Below are 25,564 nucleotides of genomic sequence, written 5' to 3'. Positions count from 1 at the left end.
TATATATATATATAACCATAATGTATAAAATTGTTAAATGTAACGGTTAATTAATTCAATCTAATTAAATTAATATATATGGTTGTAATATGGTCTATTTTTGTTTTTTGCTCAAGGCTAGGTATTTTGTAGAAGCAAGGGGAATATACACATAGTTCAAAACCTAGCTACATTGATAGAATTATGAGTACTTCCATAATTATAACGTGTTAAAAATTGAGAATGTTTTTTTTTTTTAGCTACTTTTTTAAATTCCCATTATCCTACTTTAATAATTTTGTGCGCAATAGACGTTTGGTCAAAGTCTTTTTAGTTGCTCAATGTAGTGTGTTATTTTAAAAAGTTAATTTTAAATGAGATGATCATATTAGTAGGGTATAGGGAAAATATTATGTGTAAATAGGGCGACAATATCTAGATTATTATGTAACATTCTAGTTATGGAAATTATAAATTGTATATTTAATTAGCATATAATTGCCAATATTGAAGAAGCCTATATATAGTGGTGGCTACTAGTATGTATAGCATGAATATTAGTTTTAAAAAGGAAATGATTAATGAATAGTTAGTTAATGTGCTATAAAGAATTTTAATAAGTAATAATAACTAGGGTCTTTTGACAAAATCACTCATTTTTTAAAGTTATTTTACACTCTAGTATGATTTTACTAATTTTTTACAAAATAACATCTTATAATTTAGACAGCTAGTCGAAAAATTCAAACAGCTGATCGAAAATTTTAGATAGCTGATCGAAAAATTTAAACAACTAGTCGAATTTAAGACAGATGTCATTTTGCAAATAATTATCAAAAGTAGATCAGAATGCAAAATCACTTAAAAAAAAAATAATCATTTTCACCAATCTCTAATAACTATAATTAATACTAATATGTACGTAAGGGATATATATCAAAAGTAGTGTTTCTCCAATAAAATATGAAATAATTTTTTATATTTTACAAGGAAATTATTCCCAAAATTAAATTGCTTTATTGTGTTTGGCTGCAATCATTCAAACCCTAGCTAATAGTGTACATTTCATTTGCCACAAACATTGACCCTTTATGTCAATAAAGAATAAGAAATAATTCATTTACAACTATTATAATTTTCGTACGACCCTTTATGTCTTAGGTAAAATATTTGATTTTGTCATGATCGATATTTGAATTTTATCATCCTATCTTAAACTTATTTTAAAATTAAAATGACATTATTCTCTTCCATTCCCACCCATTTAACCTCTTGTTAAGAAAAATAAATTATTTTTTTGGAGGGAATAACAATAAAATAAAAATATCATTAGGCAGTGCAATTTCATGATGAAGTTACCAAATTTGTGGGGAAATAAAATTACAAGAAAACTTGTTCTTTCAATGCCACTAGTTTGGGAAACACTTGTAAATTATTTATTTTGGAAGGTGTGTTAATTATACTCTTTTTTTTATTTTTATTTTTATTTTTAATTTATAAATAAATAAATAATTATTTATTTTTCGTAACAACTGAGTTGGGTTGCCCTGTAATTGAAGTTTAAATCGGTCTTTTATGTGAACCCGACCAAACCCGGTTTAACCGCCGAGTTGGGGAATTTAATGCAATGATTGACTCAGTCCTAAACACATTCAACAATACTATTTGTTTTCTCATTCATTAAATATTTATATTTATATTTATAATTTTGTCTAAATACAAGCAATAACAATTTATTTTACTCCAATTTTTTAAAAGAAAGATAAGGTTTTTATCAAACTAATAATATGAACCCGCCAATCGAATAATAATCCTAATAAATTTACTTTGACTTTTAACCTAAACAAAGCTAGCTTGTATTGATTGTTGACTCCAATGATTGATGAATATAAAATTTTGGTTTGCTTAAATATTACCCAAACAAAAAATATAAATAATAATAATTAAGTAAGGGTAAGAAATAAAATAAGTTGGAGACTGAAAAATTTAACAAAATATCCACCTTGAATTTGTAAATAAATATTTATTATATATGACTATACTTGTACTATTAGATTCTCAACAAATACTAACAAGGCAAAATTAAATGAATTGCCTTTGTAGTGTTTCACACCTCGAAAATACAGTACATTCTTTTTGAAAAAAATAACAAAAAAACAAATTACTAGCACGTTGATAAAATAAAACTTAGAAAATTTTGTTTTTGGAATTTAGCATTTTATTTATAATAATTACGAGAAGGAAAAAAATACATATTGTCCCATCAATTTTAGTTAGATGATAGTATTTATACAATTTTTGTTTGAAAAAATTCTCATATTATTTTTTATTTTACACAATTTATAAAAATTAATCATAAAATAAAAAAATATATAGTATTTACATTATGAAAAAGAATATAATTTTATTAACAAAAATGAACTTAACTCGGATATACAATTAATTATTGTAAGTTATGTTAAACTATTATTATTTAAGAAAAATAACTTAAGTATGATAATTAACTAAAACTGATTGAAATTTTTTAAAAAATAAATATGTAGGGTGTGTTTGGAAAGCTACCATGTAATTAGAATTGTAATTACTCTATTTGATTTGTTTGTCAGACTATGTAATTATACAATTATTATGTAATTAGAGGTAATTGAGTCATAGCCCTATTGAAAATTAGTATAATTACACTATGTAGTTACTAAATACTATCAATTTTAAATAGTATTTATTACATAATACTATTTTTCAGTGTAATTGCTAATTGTTTTGTCAAAGATGACAATATAAATTCATAAGTAATTATCACTTGACATCCAAACACGCCTTGTATTTTAAAGGGTTTATACTTTTTTGGATCATGTGTTTTGTCTCATTATCTGTGTTGGACCCTGTGTTTTGACAAATTACTTTTTGGATCTTATGTTTTGTAAAATGGTTAAAATAAAATCCTAAACTCAATTTTGATGAAGAAAAAATTAAATATAATAACACAGTTTTTAAGCAGAATGATTTTATTTTTGTTCTGGATTGTTAGTTCGGTAAATTATTTGTGATTTTAGTTGAGAAAACATTGACCAAAATCAGGTTTAGGGTTCTATTTTAACTATTTTACAAAACACAGGGTCCAAAAAATAATTTATCAAAACACAGGGTCTAAACATGTAATGATACAAAACACAAAGTCTAAAAAAAGTATAAATCTTATTTTAAAATTATGTATAATTACTCGGATATATAATTACTACTCTAATACTTACACGACTTAGTAGTTATACAATTGTTTCCAAACACGCCCGTAAATTGTGTTTAGAAAGTCATTTTGTAATTAGAATTGAGCATAGTACCAATTAATTATTATATTTAATATTCGTTTAACCACGAAATCACGTAATAATTACGTAATTTAAAGTAATTGAAGTGACCAATTACAATTCCCAATTCAGTATAACTAGTAGATATTATCACTTTTAAATAATAAAGATTATATTATATTATACTGTAGGCTAAATATACCTTATATTTTAAAATAGAGTTAAATCGAAGCGTTGAAAAATAGAGTAAATGCGTGTTAGTGTGTTAGTATTAGGATGAGGTGAGAGGGCGATTGAACGAGCGTTCAAGGCCCGGCAAATACCTCATTCCGTATTTTACGGAACTGGCTTTAGAATCAGAATTTAATTTACCACTCTTACCCAAACACACAAAATTATTCATTTTTAAAAGTTACCCAAATAAAAAAAGTCAAACAGTCTCCTCTTCTCCACGCACACTAGGCCTATTTAAGAGGCTCATAACCCCATGCCCAACCCCCTTCTCCTTCCCCACTTTCTCAAACTTTCTCTCCTTTTCCCATATTCCAAACACATTATCATTATTTGTTATTCTCCACTCCATCTCCCTGCCTCACCCAAAATCAAATCAAATTATGCAATCATATTCGACCCACTTTTAGTTTTTATTATTTTTTTGGGTTCAAAACTAATACTCTTTTGCATTTTTTCTCTCTTGGCCAAAAGAAGAAAAAAAACACACACAAAGCTTTTTGTTCAATGGAGAATGGCTTCTTTCTAAACGCGGCTATCACACCATCACTGCATTTCGAATCCTCCAACACCGTGCCTAACTGGCAATCAGCGCCGTCTTCTGCTCCGCCCGAAATTCAGGCCATGGAGCTCAATTGTTCGTCGGAGCGGTCCCCGGAGTACGGCTTTTACAACCCCACTTGGGAGAAGTCAACGGTGGACCAAGGTATGCACTTTGACTCAGCTCTCAGCTCAATGGTCTCCTCCCCGGTGGCTTCCAACATCTCCAACGATAGCTTCGTCATCAGAGAATTGATCGGAAAGCTCGGTAACATCGGCAACTCCGGCGAGATCTCCCCGCATTCCCGGACTTTTATTTCCGCAGCTTCTGCGGCTCCGGCGCCGGCGGGTCCGTACATTGGCGGAAACAGAAGTTCCAACACATCCTGCTACAGCACACCTATGAATTCTCCCCAGAAAATGAAGTTGGAAAAGTTGCCCAGTATAGGAAAATCCATGGCTGTGAATTCCACGGTGGCTGAATTGTCGGCTGACCCTGGTTTCGCAGAAAGAGCTGCGAGGTTTTCCTGCTTCGGGAGTAGAAGCTTTAATGGCAGAACGACCCAGTTGGGATTGAACAATAATTCAGAGTTTAATCCTCACGGACATGGTAGTAGCACTAGTAGATCTAATAATAACCCATTAATGGGACATGGGAAGCTCTCGAGAGTTTCGAGTAGTCCTTCACTCAAGGCACTAGAATCCCAAATGGGTGTTCATGAAAAACAAAACTCTCCATTACAGGATCGAACAGCTGGGCTCGCCGCCAACTCACAAGACGAGTCGACAGTCTCCGAGCAAAACCCAAATGGCGAAACGGGTTTGAGAGTAGCCTCGAACGAGATGAATTCCCGGAAAAGAAAAGCTGCTGCGAAGGGAAAATCCAAAGAACCTGCTTCGACCTCTTCCCCATCTACCAAGGTAGTAGTAACACAAGAACAGAGCACTGTCTCATTTCGTTTTGGACCAGTAGTAACATTATAAAATTTATAATCATTTGGTTTTTGGTGGCTAAATTTTTTAGGGGGTTGAGATAAACGACAACTCAAATGCAAAACGCAGCAAGCAAACTGAAGTGAATAAGGGAAACGACAAAGGGTCACCCAAAACAGAGGAAGAGACAAATGGAAATAGTAATGGCTTAGCAGGGGACGATAAACAAGCCAAGTCCAGCCCAAAGCCACCGGAGCCCCCAAAGGACTATATTCATGTCAGAGCAAGAAGGGGTCAAGCTACCGATAGCCATAGTCTTGCTGAAAGAGTAAGACTTTTTTGGCCTCTGTTTTACTTGCAAAGTCATATTATATGATTTTAATTCATTATTAAGCTTTCTTTCGACATTGTGTGAAATAGGTTCGAAGAGAGAAAATCAGTGAAAGAATGAAGCTTCTTCAAGATCTTGTTCCTGGTTGTAACAAGGTATGTGTGCTTCTTAAGAAATTTGACATTTTTAGTCTTCTTTTTCTGGTAACTAAATTTTTGGTGTTTTTGATATTTCAGGTCACCGGAAAAGCACTCATGCTTGATGAAATTATAAACTACGTTCAATCATTACAACGCCAAGTTGAGGTAAATAATATCATGTTGCAAGATTCCAAGTTCTAAATTTATTATTATTTATTTTTTAATATAAAAATTTATATGCTAATTGAGACTACTTTGTATTGTATGTTCAATTTTTCTTTGCAGTTTCTCTCTATGAAGTTGTCTTCTGTGAATACCAGGCTGGACACCAACATGGAGACTCTAATGTCAAAAGATGTAAGTATTTTTTTCCTTTTTTTTTTCTTTTTTTGGGTTTGAACCAAAACTTTCCACTTAATCTGAATAGGGATTTGTTGTTGTGTTATTTAGGTTTGGTTTTCTTATTATTTTTTTTCAGGTATTTCAACCAAACAGCTCTGCGCCACACCCAATATTCCCATTAGATTCCTCGGCACAATCCATTTATGGTCACCCAAACCAACCAAATTCAGAACTCCACAGCGGCATTTCTAGTGGGGCCATGGCCCATGGCTCAATGGACCCATTAGACACTACTGCACTATTCCAAAGCCTTGGCCTGCAATTACCCCAACTCAATGGATTTAGTGAACTCATTTCTCAGGTAATTAAAACTAAAAAGTAATTAATTAATTACCCAATTAAAAAAAAAAGATAAAGTTTTTCTCTTTTGATTACTAATCATTAACTTATCCACTTAATTATTATTTTTCAGTATCCACAATTTGGTGAGGATGACCTGCACACCATTGTTCAAATGGGTTTTGGACAAAATCAGACAAGAGATGGATCTTTGCAGCCCCAGAGTCTCAATGGTAAAGGAATAAATGACAATTTTTTTTAATTAAAAAAGATTAAATATAATTAATTATGTCATTAACTTTAATGTTGTTGATTATAATAGTTTTTTTTTTTTTTTTTTTAACTTAATGCAGGTCCAAATCAAGTGTCCCATATGAAAGTTGAGCTGTGATCAACATCTTTCCTAATACATATAGTTGCTGCTGTAAATAGAAGAGTTAATCTGGATCGTCCGATCAACAACTAAGCCTTTTTTTCTTTTTCTTTTTTGTACTTATTATTTTCTTGGCATTAAGCCACATTTATCCTTAGCTCTATAAAAGAGCACCATTTTTTTGTTGTATTTTCTTGATGTAATTTTTTGTTTTCTATTATTTTTAAGGGAGTATTATTACCAAGATGTAAAATCAAATTATGTATTTTTGGTGCATAATTATAGAGCACCAGTTGTAAGATAGACCACTAAATTGCTAATTAATTAGAAGAAGAAGAAGAAGAGAAAGAAGAAGAGTCATTTTTCTAATCAAAAGATTTGTTGTTGAATTTATTTGTCTTTACATTAATTGATAAAATCTTTTTGTCAATTCAATGAGAATTGTGCCCAATTTTGCTTTTAAAAAATTTGGAATGGGGTCATATCATATCAATTTGGCACTGCTAAATGGCATAATCTTCTGGATTTGATTCCTACTTGTGTTGTAACCAGCTGTATTAGTTTTTAGTGGGGTCTCTTCTCTATTAATAATTAAAAAAAAGTCTAATTTGAATGATTAGTACATTTGGTTATATCTATTCTTGAGCTGGGGTCAACCATCAATTTTTATTTTTATTTTTCTTCTGTAATTTTCAGAGATTACCCCCAAAACAGAAGCTTCTGTTCCTCTTTTTATTATTTTTATTTTTACCCTAACAGAACTGAAAATTAATTTAGCAGAGGTTACAGAAGCTATAAGCTAAAAGTTAGAACTAACCCTTTAAAATATTTTACTATTTGTTTTTTGCTATTTTAAATAATACTGAAGAACATGAAAAGAATAACAGGTTGGCAGTGGTGAGATTCTGACTAGGCCCATTGAATTAAAAAGTTTTGTGTATATATAATCTCACCTATTTATAAAAATTATATTTGTGAATGAAAATAAAAAAGGGTAATGTAGTGGAGTTCAGGTTTGGAAAGATACCTTTTTTTTAAATAGACAAATATTTTTATGTGAGAGAGGTGGTTAGTGAAAAATTAATAATAATAATAATTTTGATAATGATAATCCATTTTTTGGGGTTCAACAAAAGATTTCTGCATTTGCAGCCTTAATCAGTTATTTTATTGAGGTGTCTATTATTGGTGTCAGATTAGTGTTAATTTAATTACAAAGAAAGATGCTTTGAATGTGGTGCTGTTGGGAGAGAATAGTTACAAAAGCTTATAATTTATTATATTGGTAATGATAAGAAAATGAGATAAAAATATTGCTAGATAATTTTTTGTGACAGTTTTGTCTCCATGAAATTTAATAAAAAGGTTGAATTATTATGAGACGTGTCTATGGACTAGAATCCATTGTTTTTGTTTTCCCTTTTTTTTTTTAATTTTTTTGGCTGCTCCTTCTCATGATTAATTCATTAATATTCTTCTTCTTCTTCTTCTGTTTTTTTAATTCTTTAAAAAAAAAAATTAAATACAAAATGTTTATTTGTGAAGAAATACATACTAAATGTTAAGATACTACACCTTGACATAGACTGTCTGTCATTGCTTCGCTGGTGTACACATTTAAGTTGTTCTTTTCTTTTTAAGCATTAATTCTTATAATAACACTTTTATTTTATAAACCAATCCAAGTGAAGAAGATGCTTTTTTTTTTTTCAAAAAAGAAAAATGGGTTTTTGTAAAGGATCAATATATTACTAAATTGGCATAAACTAAAATAATTTAGGTTGTCTTTGGTAAAAAAATTTAAACACAAAAATAGAAATATTATTTTATTTTTGTTTCGTTATTTTTTAAAGAGAATTTACTCATTTGATATCTTATGTTTTTGCAAAGTATTATTTTGGTACCTTTTGTTTTCAATAATGCTTATATGGTACCCTGTATTTTAAAATTATTTATATTTGATATCCTAGATTAAAATTTGATATATAAAATTTTGTCAATATGATCAAACCGTCATCAGTTATATGTAATTAAGTAATTAAATTTAAATTTGGAACTTACATAATTGACAACAATTTGATTAAATTTGTAAAATTTTATTAATTAAATTTGAGTTTAGGGTACCAAATATGTACGATTTTAAAATACATGGTACCATATAAGCCTTATTGAAAACAGAGGGTACCAAAATGATACTTTGCAAAAATACAGGGTACCAAATGGTTAACTACCATTTTTAAAAAATAAAAATATGTTTGGTAATTATTTTTATTTTTTTGTTTTTAAAAATAAAAAATAATAAATGCGTTTGATAATTTTTATTTTTATTTTTTGTTTAACAATATGTAGTGTTCATTTGAAGAAGAGAAGGAAAAAAAACAGTTAAAAAAATGAAAAGGGAAAAAATTCTATTTTTAAAATTTAATAAATTTTAATTAAAATTAAAAAAAATAAAAATAAAAATACCAAACACATTTTATGATTATTTATCAATTTTTTAATTAAATAAATAAATAATTTTTTTTTTTTTTTTTAAGTGTTACCAATTAACACCTTAACTAATTATAATAGATACGTGAGAAACCAGACTTCTTTTTAGAGACACTAGATTAGACTATCTCTACTATTTTTTCAAACTACACGTTTGGCTCATTAATCATCATAATAAGTCTATATATCTACTACCCTAGAGTGAAAATTCTTCACTATTTCATTTCCAAACCCTAGAACGAAAGGAAGGAGGAGTTGTTTCTGTCCACTCTAATATTGTACAAGAGAATTTTTTGTGTGTGGGTCAATTGTCAAATCAAACCCTGAAATCTATGTCCTTAATGGAAGGAAAAAGCTTTGATTTTCCCATATTAAACTTTCTCTTCTTTTCTTTCTTTATTTTCACTACCATCCCATGGAGGGGCCAAATGAAGGAGTAGGAATTGAGGTCTTACCTAGCAAAGAATGTTTGGAGAGACTTAAAAGGACAATGGTTGTTTAAGGGTATTATAATGAGTGGGGGGAAATGGAATAGTGTCCTATTATTAGGGCAACTTCAACCGAAATGCAAAATAGTAAATATAGAACTAAAATGACACAAAATTAAATTCAACCCAATTTCATTTATCTCACTATTATACTGTCAAGTTAAAGTACCCCACCGAATATAATAAGGTACTGTATCAACGACAAAAATAAAAATCAGTACTATTTTGCTTTTTATACTAGTATTTAATAATAAAATAGTAAATAACATGTTTTTTGGTGTAATTTTTGCTGTTGTGGTTTGAATGAAACAACATATTTAGTGCAACAACATATGTGGTTTGAATGAAACAACATATTTAGTGCAACAACATATATGGTTTTATGGGTTGGAAATGACCTTACTCTAACTATATCACTATTCTCTCACTCACATCTTCTCTTTTTGTGCATTATTTTCTTTCACCTTAGGAAGAGCCTTTTGGGCATTTTTTTTTTCTAAGGCTTTGTTTGGTGTTTGCTTGTTTTGGGGGGTAAAATGAAACAAAACCATCATTTGCTTCACCAACCTACCTATCCATTATTTCATGCCCTCCAACTGTAAACGTGTCTCTATTTTTTATTTTTTTTATTTTGGTATTTCAAAGGATCTCACTGTCAAATGAACCAAACTCCATTCTATAACAATTACAATATAATTAATAAATATAGTTAGTAGAAATTTAAATAATTGATAAAGGGGTCATTTTCACATCTGATTTTATTTCAAGATTTGAATTTGGTAGACAGTCTAATACATTAAATATCATAATAATTTAAAATTTAGATGTTAATTTGGGAGATGGCACAATCTAAGGAAAAATAAAAAATAAATAAAAAAGGGTGTTTGTATGTATAGACCATAGGGCATGGGACATGGTACACACGTTGTGCAAGTCCCACTTAGCAAGAGTAGTACACTTTTAATTCTTCTTGGATTTGATGTTTCGGTAATGAGATGAGATTTTCTTCTTCTGAAGTAAGCTCTAATGAATAAAACTTGACGATATCAAATTCTCTTGAAATCGTTAGAGACCACAAGACAATAACCAATAAGTGATAACAAAACAAATAGGGATGGCAACGGTGGTTCCGACCCGACCCGACGGGGGCAACCCCTGATCCGGATATAAGCGGGGCAAAAACGGAGCAGGTCGAGATCCAGCCTGACTCGCTAGCAATTGAAGTGGTTCGGATCACAACCCGACCCGGTTGTTGTTGTTGTTTTTTTTTTGGTAATAAATATCTTTTTTAAAACTAATTACGACCACTATCTAAGTGATTCACAATACAAATATATATATATATAAATAAGACAAAGTATATTTAAGAGAGATAGATGAGAAATTTGATGTTTTACTTTGAAGTACATTAAATTTTATATTATTTTAGTATATAAGACCATTTATATAAAAAAAATTAGGTAGCTCATTTATGTCTGGTATTTATTTTATTAAAGAAAAAAAAAATTCTTACCAAATCGGGTTTGACTCACTCCATCACATCCAGGGCGAGTACAACCCGACCCGCATCAATAGCCATAACAGGGCGGGTCAAGACAGGAGCTTAGCGGGTTGGTGTGGATTTTTAGCGGGGTAGGGCCGACCCACCCTATTTATATCTCTAAAATCAAAGGCTCCTATATATGTTACTAAGGTATGACTCTGATGACTAACATGTTAAGTTAGTCTTACATCGGCCGGTGAATCCCAAGAGTTGGAGGATTAAGTCATGTTTTAAAAATGACCAATAAGTATCTAAAATATTTTAAAAAGTCCATACTTGATGATGATGGAATTAATTGTTGTTTGCTTAGGAATGTGGCTCCAACATTTCGTGGGATTCCTTTTTCTATGAATTATTTATATTTTTGGGTTTTTTTTTTGTAAATATTTTATATTGGAACTTTTATTTAAAGAAAATATACATTTTATGTAATAGGTAAAAAAAATCTCATAAATTTATACAAAATACACGAATGTTAATAAATACACAACATTATCCAAATCTATATTTGTCAACTTTTAACATAATCTATCGTACGTTTATCAATGTTATTGTGGGAATGGTGCCTTGAGCGATTAGAGTTCTAACTCATAAAGTTAACCTATTGAGTGAAATAATCCAATTCATATATTGCTAATGTAAGACTTTGTTTGCACATCTAACAATATCCAATTCGAACCAAGTATCATGGCCCATCAAATGGTGTTTTATTTGGATCAACTACACCTTATAAATTCATTTTCATTTTTCTTTCCTCCAAGAATAACAAACTTCATGGCCCATCAAATGATGTTTTACTTACATCAATCTTACCTTGGTTCATTATTAGGAATATTATTGACATTTGTAATGAGTCGCTAATAGTGTCCATTTTTTAGCTAAGTTAGTTCTATCTAAGGATGAATATATGTTATGATTGTCAGAACACCTTTATTGTATTGACTTTTGTATTCAGACTGATGACTTTTATCAATGATATTCTCTTGGCATTCTTTTTTCCTTTTGAGTTTTTTCCCAATAAATTTTGCTCTTGAGGGTTTTCACGAGGCCAAGTAACTTTTTTTTAAAAAAAGTCATTATTATGATTGCATTTTAATGCTATTAATAGATTACAATTCTTTATAGGTATATGATTTGATCTATTAGAAACCCTAAGCTAATAACTAGAAATTTAAGTATGAAGATGAAAGATTACTCTTGTTAGGGGAACTAAAAACTTAGGTCTTTTGATTCTTTACGTTTTTGTTTTGCATTTGAGTTTTATTCTAATTTTTTTTTAGTTTTTAAATATTATTTTGCTTCCATTAAAAGAAAGATAGTGTGTGGTGATTAACAACTTAGAAATTGACGATCTTTGTAGATCAATATGAAAATTACACTTTCCGTGCTTTTGCGGGTAAAATTTATAAAATTAAAAGCATCTTCCAACCTACACCAACCAAGCATTCACTGAAACATTATAGAAACTTTAGTCTAACCTCAAGAACAAGCAGTTGATAGAATACAATATTTCTATTAGAGCTAAGAATCTACTCTTATACGAGTCCCATTCCACCAAAATATTCTAGTATAGCCTTGTCTAGAGCACCATACACCAACTTAGGTAGGATAATTAATGGTAGACATATGTAAACAAGACGGGGTGGGGTGGGGTCGGGTGGCTCCCCCATCCCTACCCCGTTCCAGAGTCGTGGCTACATTGGATACTCCTTTAATAAATATGTTTAATTTCTTTTAATTGATTAAATAAACTAAAATAATCAATAGTTTTTAATATAAAATAATTAAAAATAATAATAATTTATAAACATATATTTTTATATAAATTATTATATTATATATTTTTAATAATATTAATATTAAAAAAATAAATTAGAATATCAACAGAGCGAATTCGGGACGGAAGTCATGTCCTCTGCCCCCACCCCATTAGGGGTGGGTCCCTAGAGAAACCCTACTGGCGGGTTAAATTGACATCCTTAAGACATACAATAATATTGGGTACCCTAGAATACTCCACTGCTCAAGCCGAAGGACAACCTTATTAAACATAAGGCAGTAATTATGTTTGTTTTTCTAAAACAAAAAGTAAATAAGTAAAAGAGAAAAACCTATGTGCCATCATCCATCAAATTGTGGCCAAGAACTTGTTGAATTTCACCATCAGGGAAGATTTTCTCTTATCAACCATTTGGCTCAAATAATAACAATATTTGTGGAGACATACTGTTGAAGTCGAAGAACTTGTGGAGTGGAAGCTTTTGCAGAATACAATCAAATCATAGGACCATCCTAAGAAAATAGCTTTTTTAGAGACCTAGGCCTAGCCATCATTTTTTTAAGAATGAGTTTTGTCAAGACTTCTCTACACAGAATAAAAAAGGTACATACAAGAGTGGTTAGGACCAAAATTTTGAACAAAGCTGGATCAATTGGAAACCCATTAGCTTGTAGGAGTAGGGCTCTATCCATGAAACTTCATTCAAGTTAATTTGTCACACACATTCTCCATATCAATTCTTCCTTAATTAGATTCCCATAATATATAGAATACTTAGGATACATTTTGGGATCATATTCATGTAAAAGATGACACTTGAGTGAGTTTGATATGTTGTATTGTATTATAATAAATTATGTTTTATAACTTATTTTTATATAATATTATAGTGATGTTCGGTAAACATTAAAGAAACAATTTTTTGTTTATTTAATTAAAAATTTGAAAACAGATTAGAAAAATACGTTCGGTTTACATGTTTCTATTTTTTTAAATTTTAAATTTTTTGAAAACAAACTTTTCATACTTTCAATTTTTTTTAAATACTTTCTTTCTCTTTCTTCCCTTTTTTCTGTTCGGAATATTAGACGTAAGTATTTTTTTCTCCTCCGATATGCACAGTATACCGTCGACTCTCTATCGCCATGGTCGCCGGCGAAAAATCATTCTCAAGATCGGCTTCCCACAACCATCGTTTTCCTCAACTCTCTCACCCCATCGTTTATCTCCTCGACTCCGACAATGTTTCAGCGACAATATTTCAGCTTGCTGCCGTTGATCTACTTGCTGTTGCTGTTCGCCATGGTCACCGGAGTTCATATATATCGTTCAAAACATAGTTCAGACATGGAATTTTTTTTTAGAATAGCAGATATCAATATATTAATAGTACTGTTATTATAAAAAATAATAATAAAATAAAACTATTATCTTACTGAACATTATTTTGTTTTCAAACATAAAAAGATTAAAAATATAGAAAACATTTTTATTTTTATATTTTAAAAATAAAAAATGAAAATATTCCCGAACACACTCTATGTTTGATATTGACTTTTATTTACATATAAATATATAATATTTTAGTATTAATTTGTATTTACATATAAAACTATGCTATAAAATATAATTCATTATAATACAATACAATGCGATTTAATATTGGTACATACAACTAATTTTGAAGGATACCATATAGTTTAAAAAACAGATTAGTATAAATTGTATAATTACAATACATTAATTTCACTATTGCGTGTTATTTAGATATCAATAAGTATTAAATTGTTATGTTACCATAAGTTTTGGGTAATTACTTAAATATGTTAGCCTACATTGTTAAATAAAACCAAAAAACCAATCAAATCCGGAATTAGTGATTTAAAAATCTGAAATGAAATAGTGGATTAAAATAGACAAAAGAAATAGAAAAAAAAAAGGAAATAGAATGTCTATAAAACTTAACTACTTGTACAGTTGTATTTGAAATATAAAAGGAATGTAAAATATAACAACTGTATTTGGGTATACCAATATAATAACATAACTGGAAAAAAAAAAACAAAAACGTTATTTGTTACAATAAATAACAATTTGGTTATATTAAATTGTAAATGAGAAATGTGTTGACTATTTTAGTAAAAGCATTGCCTCGTGTAATATTTGGATGAAACGGCCCAGCCCAGCCCAGCCCAACTCAGCTATTAATTGAGTTGAGTCGGTGGAGAAGAGTAGTTATTACAGTGGGCCTTTGCTGAAAGTAGTGAAGATTTGGGCTTTAATATGGGCCTTGTAATCTGTTATCACAGCCCAACAAACTTTATCTCTAATAACAAAAAAAAAATGAAAAACGTACGCGCCAAAGATCCGCGTACTACCAACTCACGTCAACAATAGTCGTCTTCCGTAATTAGCGCGTGGAAACAAAAAATCTAGAATACCCTAATATATTACAACTACGGATCGCCAACCCAATCGCACATGGCTTGTTTGTGTCTGCTTATGTTGCGTCTATTTATTTTATTTATTTATTTATTTTGATGAAAAAAATTATAATAAATAAGTTGAAAATTTTATTAGATTTTCCGACATTAATACAAAAAAACGATTAATATATATATCCAAATTAAAAAAAGAAACAAAAAAATAGACTGGAAAGAGAGAACGAAGGTCCGATAATTTTGGTTTGGGTTCTTTTCTTTACTATATTTAGTCAAGTCGCCGAGCCGAGCCGAGCCGAGCCGGATTTTACTTCTTCTTCTTCTTCTCCGGTCACACCCGCACCTTCCTCAAAAGCACACTCTCTCATTTCATTACTCACACCAAACCTGGAGATTTCAGAAGAACTCTCTCATATAACCACATCTATATTATATATATATATATATGTACGTATAGAATTGTCCGATACAGTTCTATACAAAAAATAGTTTTGGTTTTGTCTATGTCTCGGTCTTCAAACTACGAGTTTCAGCAATGGTGGAACAAGCAAAGAGAGACGAACCCAGAACTCCTCCTCAAAAAACCTGACGACCCAGCTAACGGATTCCTTAGCCTCGAGATCCGGACTCCCACCGCCGAATCCACGGTCGAGAAGGAGCGGACCCGCAGCGCTCGTCAACTCTCATGGGTATGCCTCTTGAAATTCCAGCAAATCGCTGGGTCGTTCGCCTGGGTTACGAACGGCGTCGTTTTGCTTCTCCGCACCGCCAACAGACGAATTGCCTCTCCCAATTCCCCTGCTGACTCTTCTACTTCGCGTCTCTATAGGGTAATCAAGGTGTTTCTGGCTGTAGTTCTGCTCCTTTTGGGGTTTGAGCTTCTTGCGTACTTCCAGGGATGGCATTTCAGCCCGCCCTCGGTCGGGTCGGCTGCTGTTCTCGGGTTTGTGGAGTGGGTTTACGCTCATTGGCTCCAGATACGGGCCAATTACTTAGCGCCGCCGCTTCAGAGCTTGACCAATCTCTGCATTGTTCTTTTTCTCATTCAGTCTGTGGATCGATTGATTTTGATGTTTGGCTGCTTCTGGATCAAGTTCCGGGGGTTGAAGCCCAAGGCAGCCATGGAGTATGGGGATTCTCCGCCGGTGGATGAAGAGGGCAATGAGAATGTCGAGGATTATCCAATGGTGTTAGTTCAAATTCCCATGTGCAATGAGAGGGAGGTAAGAAGATGTAGGTCTCGTATTCCCTACACCAGGGAAAGCTTTTTTGCTTTATGCCATGATTTTGTTTTTCTGCATTGAATTTCTATGTGCTGAGTTTTGGGCTTGAACTTCATTTCTGTGATTGTATGTCCACATTAGAAATAGGTCGATCAAACTGTGGAGACGAACCAAGTACACTATTTCCCATGCCATGTAGTTGTAGACACATTTGAATTTAGTTACTTTACCAAGATCATTTTTTTTATTGTTGCTGCTCTTTATATTAGCTGTGTAAGAATAGCAGAAAGCCATTGTGTGCTAACTGTAGTAAAAGGGCTGCCTTTCATTTCGTGTTTTACTTATAAGTAGTGTCCTTTTTCAATGATTAAAACCATTGAAAGTGAGTCCTTTCTCTCACTTTAAGAATCTTAGTTGAAACTGTCTAATTCTTATTGTTTGCCACACAGGTCTACCAGCAATCGATTGCTGCAGTTTGTGTCCAGGACTGGCCGAGGCAGAGAATGCTTGTACAAGTCCTAGATGATTCAGATGAATTAGATGTCCAAATGCTTATCAAGGCAGAAGTGCAGAAGTGGCAACAGCGGGGTGTTCGCATATTGTACAGGCATCGTTTAATACGCACGGGATATAAAGCAGGCAACCTTAAGTCTGCAATGGGCTGTGATTATGTTAAAGATTATGAATTTGTAGCAATATTTGATGCGGATTTTCAGCCTGGACCAGATTTCTTGAAGAAAACTATTCCCCATTTCAAGGTAACTTGATAATTATTCGATTATACAAGTTTAAACAGTTGATGCCAAAGTACAAAAGTACATTACGCATGGTATAATTTATAGTTGTAGCCCTTTTATCTGACTTAAACTTCGTGCATTTTCAAGGGAAATGATGACATCGCATTAGTCCAGACAAGATGGTCTTTTGTGAACAAGGATGAGAACTTGCTCACTAGACTGCAGAACATAAACTTGTCATTCCACTTTGAGGTTGAACAACAGGTCAATGGTGTGTTTCTCAACTTTTTTGGTTTTAATGGTACTGCTGGTGTATGGAGAATCAAGGCTCTGGAGGATTGTGGTGGCTGGCTGGAACGAACTACTGTTGAGGACATGGACATTGCTGTCCGTGCTCATCTTTGCGGATGGAAGTTCATTTATTTGGATGATGTTAAGGTGTGGATTATCCCTTATCATTGTTTTTTCAAATATTGTCAGATTGGTATTGTAGCTGATATAATACTTCTTAACAGTGCCTTTGTGAACTTCCCGAGTCCTATGAGGCATACAAGAAACAACAACATCGCTGGCATTCTGGCCCAATGCAGTTGTTTCGCTTGTGCTTTTTCGATGTAATTCGTGCTAAGGTATTATAGCTTCACTCTTCACATATTGTATTAGAAAAACCTTGAATTCCTATCCAAATTGTCTCAAAAGCCTCATTATGCCTAAATGAAGTTGCCGAAAAGTTTTTCCCAAAACTCAACTGTTTTGTATGCTCAGATGTAGGATCTGGTAGCCTACTCATCACGAGAAAACTATGAAATACTTGTGAGAAAAATTAAGTATGCTTCGAGCTCATAATCTGTATTTTTTTTTCACTACAGGTTAGTTTGGCCAAGAAAGTAAATTTGATATTTCTGTTCTTCCTCCTGCGAAAGCTTATTCTGCCGTTCTATTCGTTCACCCTCTTTTGCATCATTCTTCCATTGACCATGTTCCTACCAGAAGCTCAATTACCGGCATGGGTTGTTTGTTATGTTCCTGGAGTAATGTCTATCTTGAATATTCTTCCAGCACCGCGGTCTTTTCCATTTATAGTCCCCTTCCTCCTCTTTGAGAACACCATGTCAGTAACGAAATTTAATGCTATGATATCAGGATTGTTTCGGTTCGGAAGTTCCTATGAGTGGATAGTTACCAAGAAATCAGGAAGATCATCCGAAACAGATCTAGTAGCTTTCGAGAAGGAATCTGACCCCCTTGTCAAAACCACCTCACTCTACAGGTCATCTTCCGAATCAGGCATTGATGAACTGAACAAATTAGAAGTATCTAAAAAATTGGGGAAGTCGAAAAAAAATCGCCTATACAGAAAGGAACTTGCTCTTGCTTTTATACTGTTGACTGCTTCAGTAAGAAGCTTGTTGTCTGCCCAAGGAATCCACTTCTACTTCCTGCTATTTCAAGGAATCACTTTTCTAGTTGTAGGTCTTGATTTGATCGGAGAGCAGGTGAGTTGACCATTTTTGCTGTTCTGGGTAGTTTTGAAAGCTGTCTATCAACTGCAATTTCTCTTGGTGCAAGACAACTTTGGGAGTTTTGGAACACATTCGAATCTGCTGCTTATAATACCACAAGAGCTGCTGCATTATTCTACATGTGATTAGGTGCAAGCTCGCTCAATTGAAGCAGCCAAATTTTTTGCTTGCACAGTTTTATAGTCTATATAATTATACCTTCTTGGTAAAGACATACACTTGGGTGAGCCAATGTTATCATACTGAATTGAATAGTCTCTAACTGAAGAGACTTTTGATTGGATTTTTTTTAAGACAGGCTTATTTATATGCCTTTTAAATAGGCTACATACATTTGCTTGCCCACTCCAAAAGAGGCAAGCCTCAGATTATCTCAATGGGTCATTCTTTGTATTGTCTGTTGATAGAGACTGTGCAGCTTCTTCATATATTAAATTCGTTTATTGTCCTGAAACATGTGCTTTGTTTTTATTTATGTTTGTTTCTAAGGGAGCCTTGTTATCACTAGGATGGAAATTCAATTATTAAAAAGAAAGAAAATGAAAAACTCGTTTTTCTTCCATTGGGGTAGAATAATACTCGATTTGATAAGTTTTAGGATTGAGTAAGAATATAATGTTATATATCCGATGTATAAATACAAAGGATACTTTGTTATTTGATTTCCTATGTTATCTACATACACAATAAGGATTATTAAAATTAGAAGTAATTTTTTTAAAAGAGATAATACAATTACTCATATTTTCTATTTAAATGTTAATATATTGCTTTAATTTAGTTTTTTAAGGTTGCTAATATATACATATTTTTAATTTTTAAAATGATTTATACGTAATTTTTAAATTATTAATATTATTTAGACCAATACCACAGACATTTGACGCAGAGTTAATATTCTGTACTACGATCTTACCTAAATCTTAATTTAAGTACTATTACAAGATTTGGGTATTTAAATACAACAATTTATATAATATATGTATTATTTTGTAAATATTCCTAACATTAATTATTAACGATTTTGAATTTTACCTACACATTAGGTTTTGTCTTGTGCACTTAAGTTTATATTTAATCTACTTTAAGTTTGATCTTAGGTACTTAAATTACTAATGATCAATAATCATCTAATAAATCATATTACTATTATTGATTAGAGGGTCATGTTAATAACAAATTTCTTGAGCTAGATAAATTTATATATATATTCATATTTTTTTTTTTGTTAGTTTTATTGTTTAATTATTAAATTTTGATAAAATAAAATTACGTATGTTGCACGTGCTTTTTCAAAAAGCCTCACGTGAGGCATCGTCCATATATGTGATCACCTTATGACGTGTTCCTCAGACTTGGAGAACCAATTATTTCAAATTAATTATTTATAATTAAAAATTGAGTTTCATCTTATTTTAGCATATATATATAGTAAAACGATACTACGGATTCTTAAAAAAGAAAATTTGTTTTCAATACTCCACTTCATCAAATGACTATTCATCTATTGTATTTTTCATGTAAATAGGGACAAGAAAGTTCAGGGATCCCCGAGAGGCTTAGTGGGCCCCCTCATGCGGTAGTCACTCTTACGACTAGCCCATCGTCACACCACCACTCGAAAGCATGCTGCAAAAGCCTTGAGCAAGAATGAGGCTCGTGACCTAACATAGGTGGCAATTAGTAGCGGCTACAAATTAATGTGGTACGACTAGAGATGCAAGTTTTCCCTATAAGGATGGAACCCGCAAGAACCCACCTCAATTTTCTTTTGGAATTTATCTTTTAAATATAAGGACCGTGCTAATGCGAAATAGACGGGGATGGGGACAGGAAAAGGGACTAAAATTGTTAATAGAGACGAAAGAGCACTCCCAGCCAATTACTTGCCACATGTGCATCTATGACTATAAAATGCATTATTTTTTTAGTCTCATCGCATGTTCAACACGAGCACAGAAAGCAGCTCAGATATTCGTTTGACTACGTGGGTGGAAGACCATTTCAACCTACACGTGAATGAAGCCCAAGAGCAATGACTGGAGCAGTGTCTAAAATAGGAGGAAAATCACTTCACTAGCCTCCTCGTTAGAGGCTGGTAATGACTCTGGTGGCCCATCAATACCCAGCTACACACCACTTTGTGGGTAATTGAGCCTCATAACTTTCTTTGGCATCCAATACAATAAATAATACCGATTACTAAAATTAGCCTTACGAAAATAAAAGATTTCTTTAATTATATTTGAATTATTTATGGACTCATGTCCCCACTTCTGACAAATTATCTTGTGTTCGGCTTCTGCTATCAAACATCTTAGTATTTGTAAATTTTAAGCTATACAAATATAATTTCTTTAATTTTTAATGAACATATATAAATTTTTGGTATTTTAATTGTAAAAAAATTAATATAAATAAAGCCTTACTAAAACAGCATTAAAATATTTTTCATAGTATTATGTCTTTCTGGCTTATAAATTCATGCTCTCTTATCATGTCTTTCATTCTCATGAAATGAAATGTTCACAGAAAATGAAAAATGAATAAGTGAAGATGAACACAAACACATCAATTTAATCATGAATAATGGCCTATGAGATCCTTCGACATTACTTGAATCAAATTTAATGAAAAACAGAATTGTTAATGAATCATGAACACAGAACCGTTATATATATAAAATTCAAATCTCGCCTAATAAAAATTATTTTGAGAAAATTAAAATGGAAGTTCGGGTAAGCCACAGACAAGAAAACACCACAGAGGAGATAATAGTGTAAAGACCAAAATACCCTCGTATTGGTAACACAATTCAGCAGTAATGCTCAACGAGTCTAACTCCCGAGCAGAGGAAATCAATAATAGCTTCCTCTGTACCAAAAGGCCAATTAGTCCTATAAATTGAAATGAAACAGAGTAGTAAACCAGTAAAAAGCTAGGCATTTTACTCTTTTATCACCATACATTCCAAATTGTATGCCTATATCATACCACACCCCACCTATGCGTTGTTGTCTACAGTCATAGGTTCACCCTCACTTGCTGCGGCTTTCTGCAAATTCAAAAGAAATTACCAGTCAATAATAATTTCTTCTAATTTTCCAAGCCACCAAGAATTCTAAGTTCCCAGAGGTTTGCTAATTGCTACTACAGAAAACTCACATTGGATTCCCGAGACTCTAATTTGCTCATCTTTGCAAACATGTTGCCATAAAACTTGGCTTCTTTCTTGTTGAATTCCTTCATTTTCTCCTTCAAAGTTTTGTATTCCAGTTTCACATCCCTACCAAGCGAAGTGAGGCATCAGATGAATATGAACAAAATACACCATGATTGTTGTTAAATCAAAACAGACACACACACACATATATATATATATACCTGTTGCTAGGGTCAATTTCCAGAGCTTTCTTGATGTCGAGCTCAGCCAGATCCAAGTCCGCCAATTGGATATACGCTTGAGCCCTTCTATAGAGCGCTTTTACATTTTTACTCTCTGCTTCTAGTACCTGAACACCAACATAAAATATCATCAAGGAAACCAAACTATAAAAAGTAAAAAGTAAGACACATCTTTTGCACATTTTCCCCTAATGACAAACCTTAGTGCACAATTTTTCTGCCTCTTTGTAATCTTTCAGCTTCAGCTTGCAAGCTGCATTATTTAGATTGCATGCAACTTTCAACGTCTTTGCCTGTTTTTTCTCCTCGTCACTGAAGGAAGTATCATACTCAATATATTTCACAGCCTGCCAGAAAAAGCACTCAATAAATACAGAAGAAAATGAGATAAATGAGGTGTGCTAGCACGTTAATCATGCAACTTACCTTCTCGTATCTCTTGGAGGCTCTGACATATTTACCAGCCTTGAACAAGGCATTACCTTCCTCCTTCTTCTTACCCGCAGCACCAATCTTCTCTTCCGTGTTCATATCCCATGATTCCTTATCCTGAACAACCCAAAAACAATCTGATTATGAATTTGAGACGGGAAGCCAGGGAAAAAATGATTGTGCAATCATATAGATCAGGTAAAATGTTGTTGAGTGATGGACTCACCTTCACAAAGGATTCCAGCTCAATTTCATAGTACAAAGTAGAGTTGGGAGGTACCACCGCCAACTCCTGCTGAGACTCTGATGAACCAAATGCATACTCTGGTCCTACAGTCAAGAGTGCTACCTCTCCCTTTTTCATTGTCAACACAGCCTTATCGAGCCCATCAATAACTTGCTCTGTCCATCGAAATAAATCAGCACAAAGCATATAACAAAAGAAAGTAATAAAGAGAGAAACAACAAAACGTTACCTTCATCTGTTTTGAACTCCAGGAGTTCTTCTCCATCATGTCCCTTCTTTATAAATACAGTGCCATCTTGTAGTTTCCCAATTAATTTTACTGCGGTATGCAAAAATCCAAATTCCAGTTAAATAAATGTTTAAACAGGGGGGTATGTGAAACAAAGATCCAAAGTCCACCTTGAATCGGTACTTACATTTGACAACAGCTCCTTCATTTGGACGCTCGTAGCCCTCACCCTCATGCAGTATCTTTTTTATAACCTTCTTGTCATCCGTTATCTCTGAAACAGTTTTCCATGATACCAATTCTAGAGTAATCTGAAGAGTTGCATTTGGTGGAATTGCACCTTCACCACCAGCCGCAGGCTTTCCCTTCTCACCAAACCCATCTGTAGCAAAGAACCAGATAAATTACAAAATTCAATTGAAAGGTTTTATTTACACATCACTCTATTTAGATAAGAAACATACATTGTGGCTTCACTGTAAGAAGCACCTTCTCTCCCTTCTTCATAGTTTTAACAGCCTTTGACAATGCAGGGCAGAAGTAACCTGTTAAAAGGAATCAACAGTGAATTGAATTAAGAGACCAGATCTCTTTGAAGTTAGAAAGTTGGTCACTAATACACAAAAGCCTAACCCTCATTTACGGTGAACTCAACTCCATCTGATTGAGCAACAACCTTGCCGTCCTCAAGTCGAGCCTCAAATTTAACTGCATCAAGATTACGAAGAAAACTATCATTAGAGACCGTGAAGTATAATAAACATGCCATATAAAATCATTGGAAGAGATACTATACCAAACACTTCATCAGGATCTTTTGGGTTATCCCATTTGTCTCCCTCTGTTAGAATCTTTTTGAATATTCCACCGTCCTTGCAAATGTCCTTGACACTTGTCCATGAAAGCAATTCCACATCGAATTGCAATGTGGCATTGGGAGGAATAGTAGGTGGTGATCCAGCCTCGCCATAAGCCATCTCAGGAGGAATGGTGAAAAGAGAATTCTCACCTTTCTTCATTGTTTTAATACCTTCATCCCATCCCTTAATAACTTGCCCTGCATTTTACGCACACATTACTCATGAGAGGCAGCTCCCGTCCAAAATATATTTTCACTATCCCAAGTTTCTCTCGATGAATGTGGGGAACAAGAGTGTTAAATCAGCTTAAACATTCCTAAAAGGAGTATAAAACTAAAAAATAATCTGAAAGCAGAGCAATATAGTAAGCTTCAACAATTCAAATTAGCTCCTTTCTTCCTCTTATCTTCCCTACCAGAATACTAAGTTTAACCCCATTCTATATTTTTTCGAGAAGCAAATTATCATGATAATCTGTAAACAAAAGGGTAGAAAACTAAGCATTAATCATGTTATAAATATAGAAAAAGAAGAGAAATTTCACCTTGTCCAAGAGTGAACTTGAAGGGAGTCCCCCTGTCACGGCTCGAATCGAACTTAGTCCCATCCAGGAGAGTGCCCGTGTAATGAACTGCAAATAAAAACATAAATAAATAACAAAAATTCATAACAAATTACAATAACCCAATGGATTAGAATTGACTGAGAATGTTCAAAGAAAAATCTTCACCTTCGACCTCGTCACCAGTCTCGGGGGTATCCCAGGCTTCACCTTCCTTGAGAAGCTTCTTCTTCAAACCCTGTTTTCCGATCTCCTTCTCCTCGCCGACCTTGAAAATGGTGCCCTCGCCGGGCAGATCAAAGTCCTCATCCATCTCTTCCGGCGGCGGCATATTCAAATTGATGTCGTCATCCATTGCTCGCAACGACGATGGCGACTCGATGCCCTAAAGAACCGAAGAAACAGACAACGGGTTTTCCAGAGATGGAGAAAGAGAATTGAAGTGTGATGTGTTACTGAGCAGACTAGAGAAGTAGGAAGATGCGAAAACGAGAGGGACAGAGGCTTTTATTGTGTTTGTGTGCGCTAGCCTCGCTTAGATTCTAGAGACTTCTACGAGGGTTTAGAGTGCTGAAATCAAGGGCTGAGATGATTTTGTTTCTTTGGTGTGAGACTGAGTGAGTGACCATCTTTCCTGATGAAGATTAAGATCAACGGTTGAGATTTCATCTGGAGGTATTTCGGCATTTTAATGCGTTTATTTACTTTTAGCTGTTTTTATTTAAAGCTTAATAAATTGTGTTTAAGCTAACTGCTTATTTCTTTTGTTACAGTCAAGTCAACGCATAGTAAATTGGAGTTTTGCTTTATTTTGAATCTCTAATAATGTTTTGTTTTTATTTGTGATTTTGGCCAACACCTCAAGCTGTTTTTACTTAGTGTAGCAAAAAGACCATGCTATCGTCTTAAAAGAAAAATATTTTTTTTTATTATTCTTTGGTTTCAGAATGGTAAGATATAAATAAGAATGAAATAATTTTTTTGCCTAATATGCTATGGACAAAGGGAAAAAAGAAAAAAAAGGATAGAATTTAATGTAAATATATAATCAAGGTTGAAATATGTTTTGTATGATTATACAAACTAAAAAT

The 25,564-nt window shown here is 32.8% G+C and overlaps 3 protein-coding genes across 3 annotated transcripts; 2 read left to right on the top strand and 1 right to left on the bottom strand.

The window, feature by feature from the left end:
* The first annotated feature begins 3,796 nt into the window (after positions 1 to 3,796).
* On the top strand, positions 3,797 to 6,902 carry LOC133782469 (transcription factor bHLH62). Its single transcript, XM_062221790.1, has 8 exons — positions 3,797 to 4,976; positions 5,080 to 5,316; positions 5,409 to 5,474; positions 5,556 to 5,624; positions 5,745 to 5,816; positions 5,938 to 6,162; positions 6,274 to 6,373; positions 6,494 to 6,902. Exons 1-8 carry the CDS (start codon positions 4,023 to 4,025, stop codon positions 6,529 to 6,531), a joined length of 1,761 nt encoding a protein of 586 aa, XP_062077774.1. The 5' UTR covers positions 3,797 to 4,022; the 3' UTR covers positions 6,532 to 6,902.
* Positions 6,903 to 15,381: 8,479 nt separating this feature from the next.
* On the top strand, positions 15,382 to 19,192 carry LOC133782459 (probable xyloglucan glycosyltransferase 6). Its single transcript, XM_062221781.1, has 5 exons — positions 15,382 to 16,478; positions 16,928 to 17,236; positions 17,363 to 17,653; positions 17,731 to 17,844; positions 18,085 to 19,192. Exons 1-5 carry the CDS (start codon positions 15,759 to 15,761, stop codon positions 18,718 to 18,720), a joined length of 2,070 nt encoding a protein of 689 aa, XP_062077765.1. The 5' UTR covers positions 15,382 to 15,758; the 3' UTR covers positions 18,721 to 19,192.
* A 2,189-nt stretch (positions 19,193 to 21,381) lies between these two features.
* On the bottom strand, positions 21,382 to 24,968 carry LOC133782439 (peptidyl-prolyl cis-trans isomerase FKBP62). Its single transcript, XM_062221753.1, has 13 exons — positions 24,642 to 24,968; positions 24,456 to 24,542; positions 23,848 to 24,108; positions 23,685 to 23,759; positions 23,516 to 23,596; positions 23,239 to 23,433; positions 23,052 to 23,141; positions 22,802 to 22,977; positions 22,570 to 22,692; positions 22,344 to 22,490; positions 22,123 to 22,250; positions 21,904 to 22,024; positions 21,382 to 21,793 (listed from the first exon to the last, which is right to left on the bottom strand). Exons 1-13 carry the CDS (start codon positions 24,826 to 24,828, stop codon positions 21,743 to 21,745), a joined length of 1,722 nt encoding a protein of 573 aa, XP_062077737.1. The 5' UTR covers positions 24,829 to 24,968; the 3' UTR covers positions 21,382 to 21,742.
* Between the last annotated feature and the right edge of the window lie 596 nt (positions 24,969 to 25,564).

The sequence above is a fragment of the Humulus lupulus genome, chromosome 1 (assembly GCF_963169125.1).
Source record: "Humulus lupulus chromosome 1, drHumLupu1.1, whole genome shotgun sequence".
Lineage (NCBI taxonomy): Eukaryota > Viridiplantae > Streptophyta > Magnoliopsida > Rosales > Cannabaceae > Humulus > Humulus lupulus.
The sequence above is the reverse complement of the archived record's forward strand: the minus strand, read 5'-3'. Positions and strand labels throughout refer to the sequence as shown.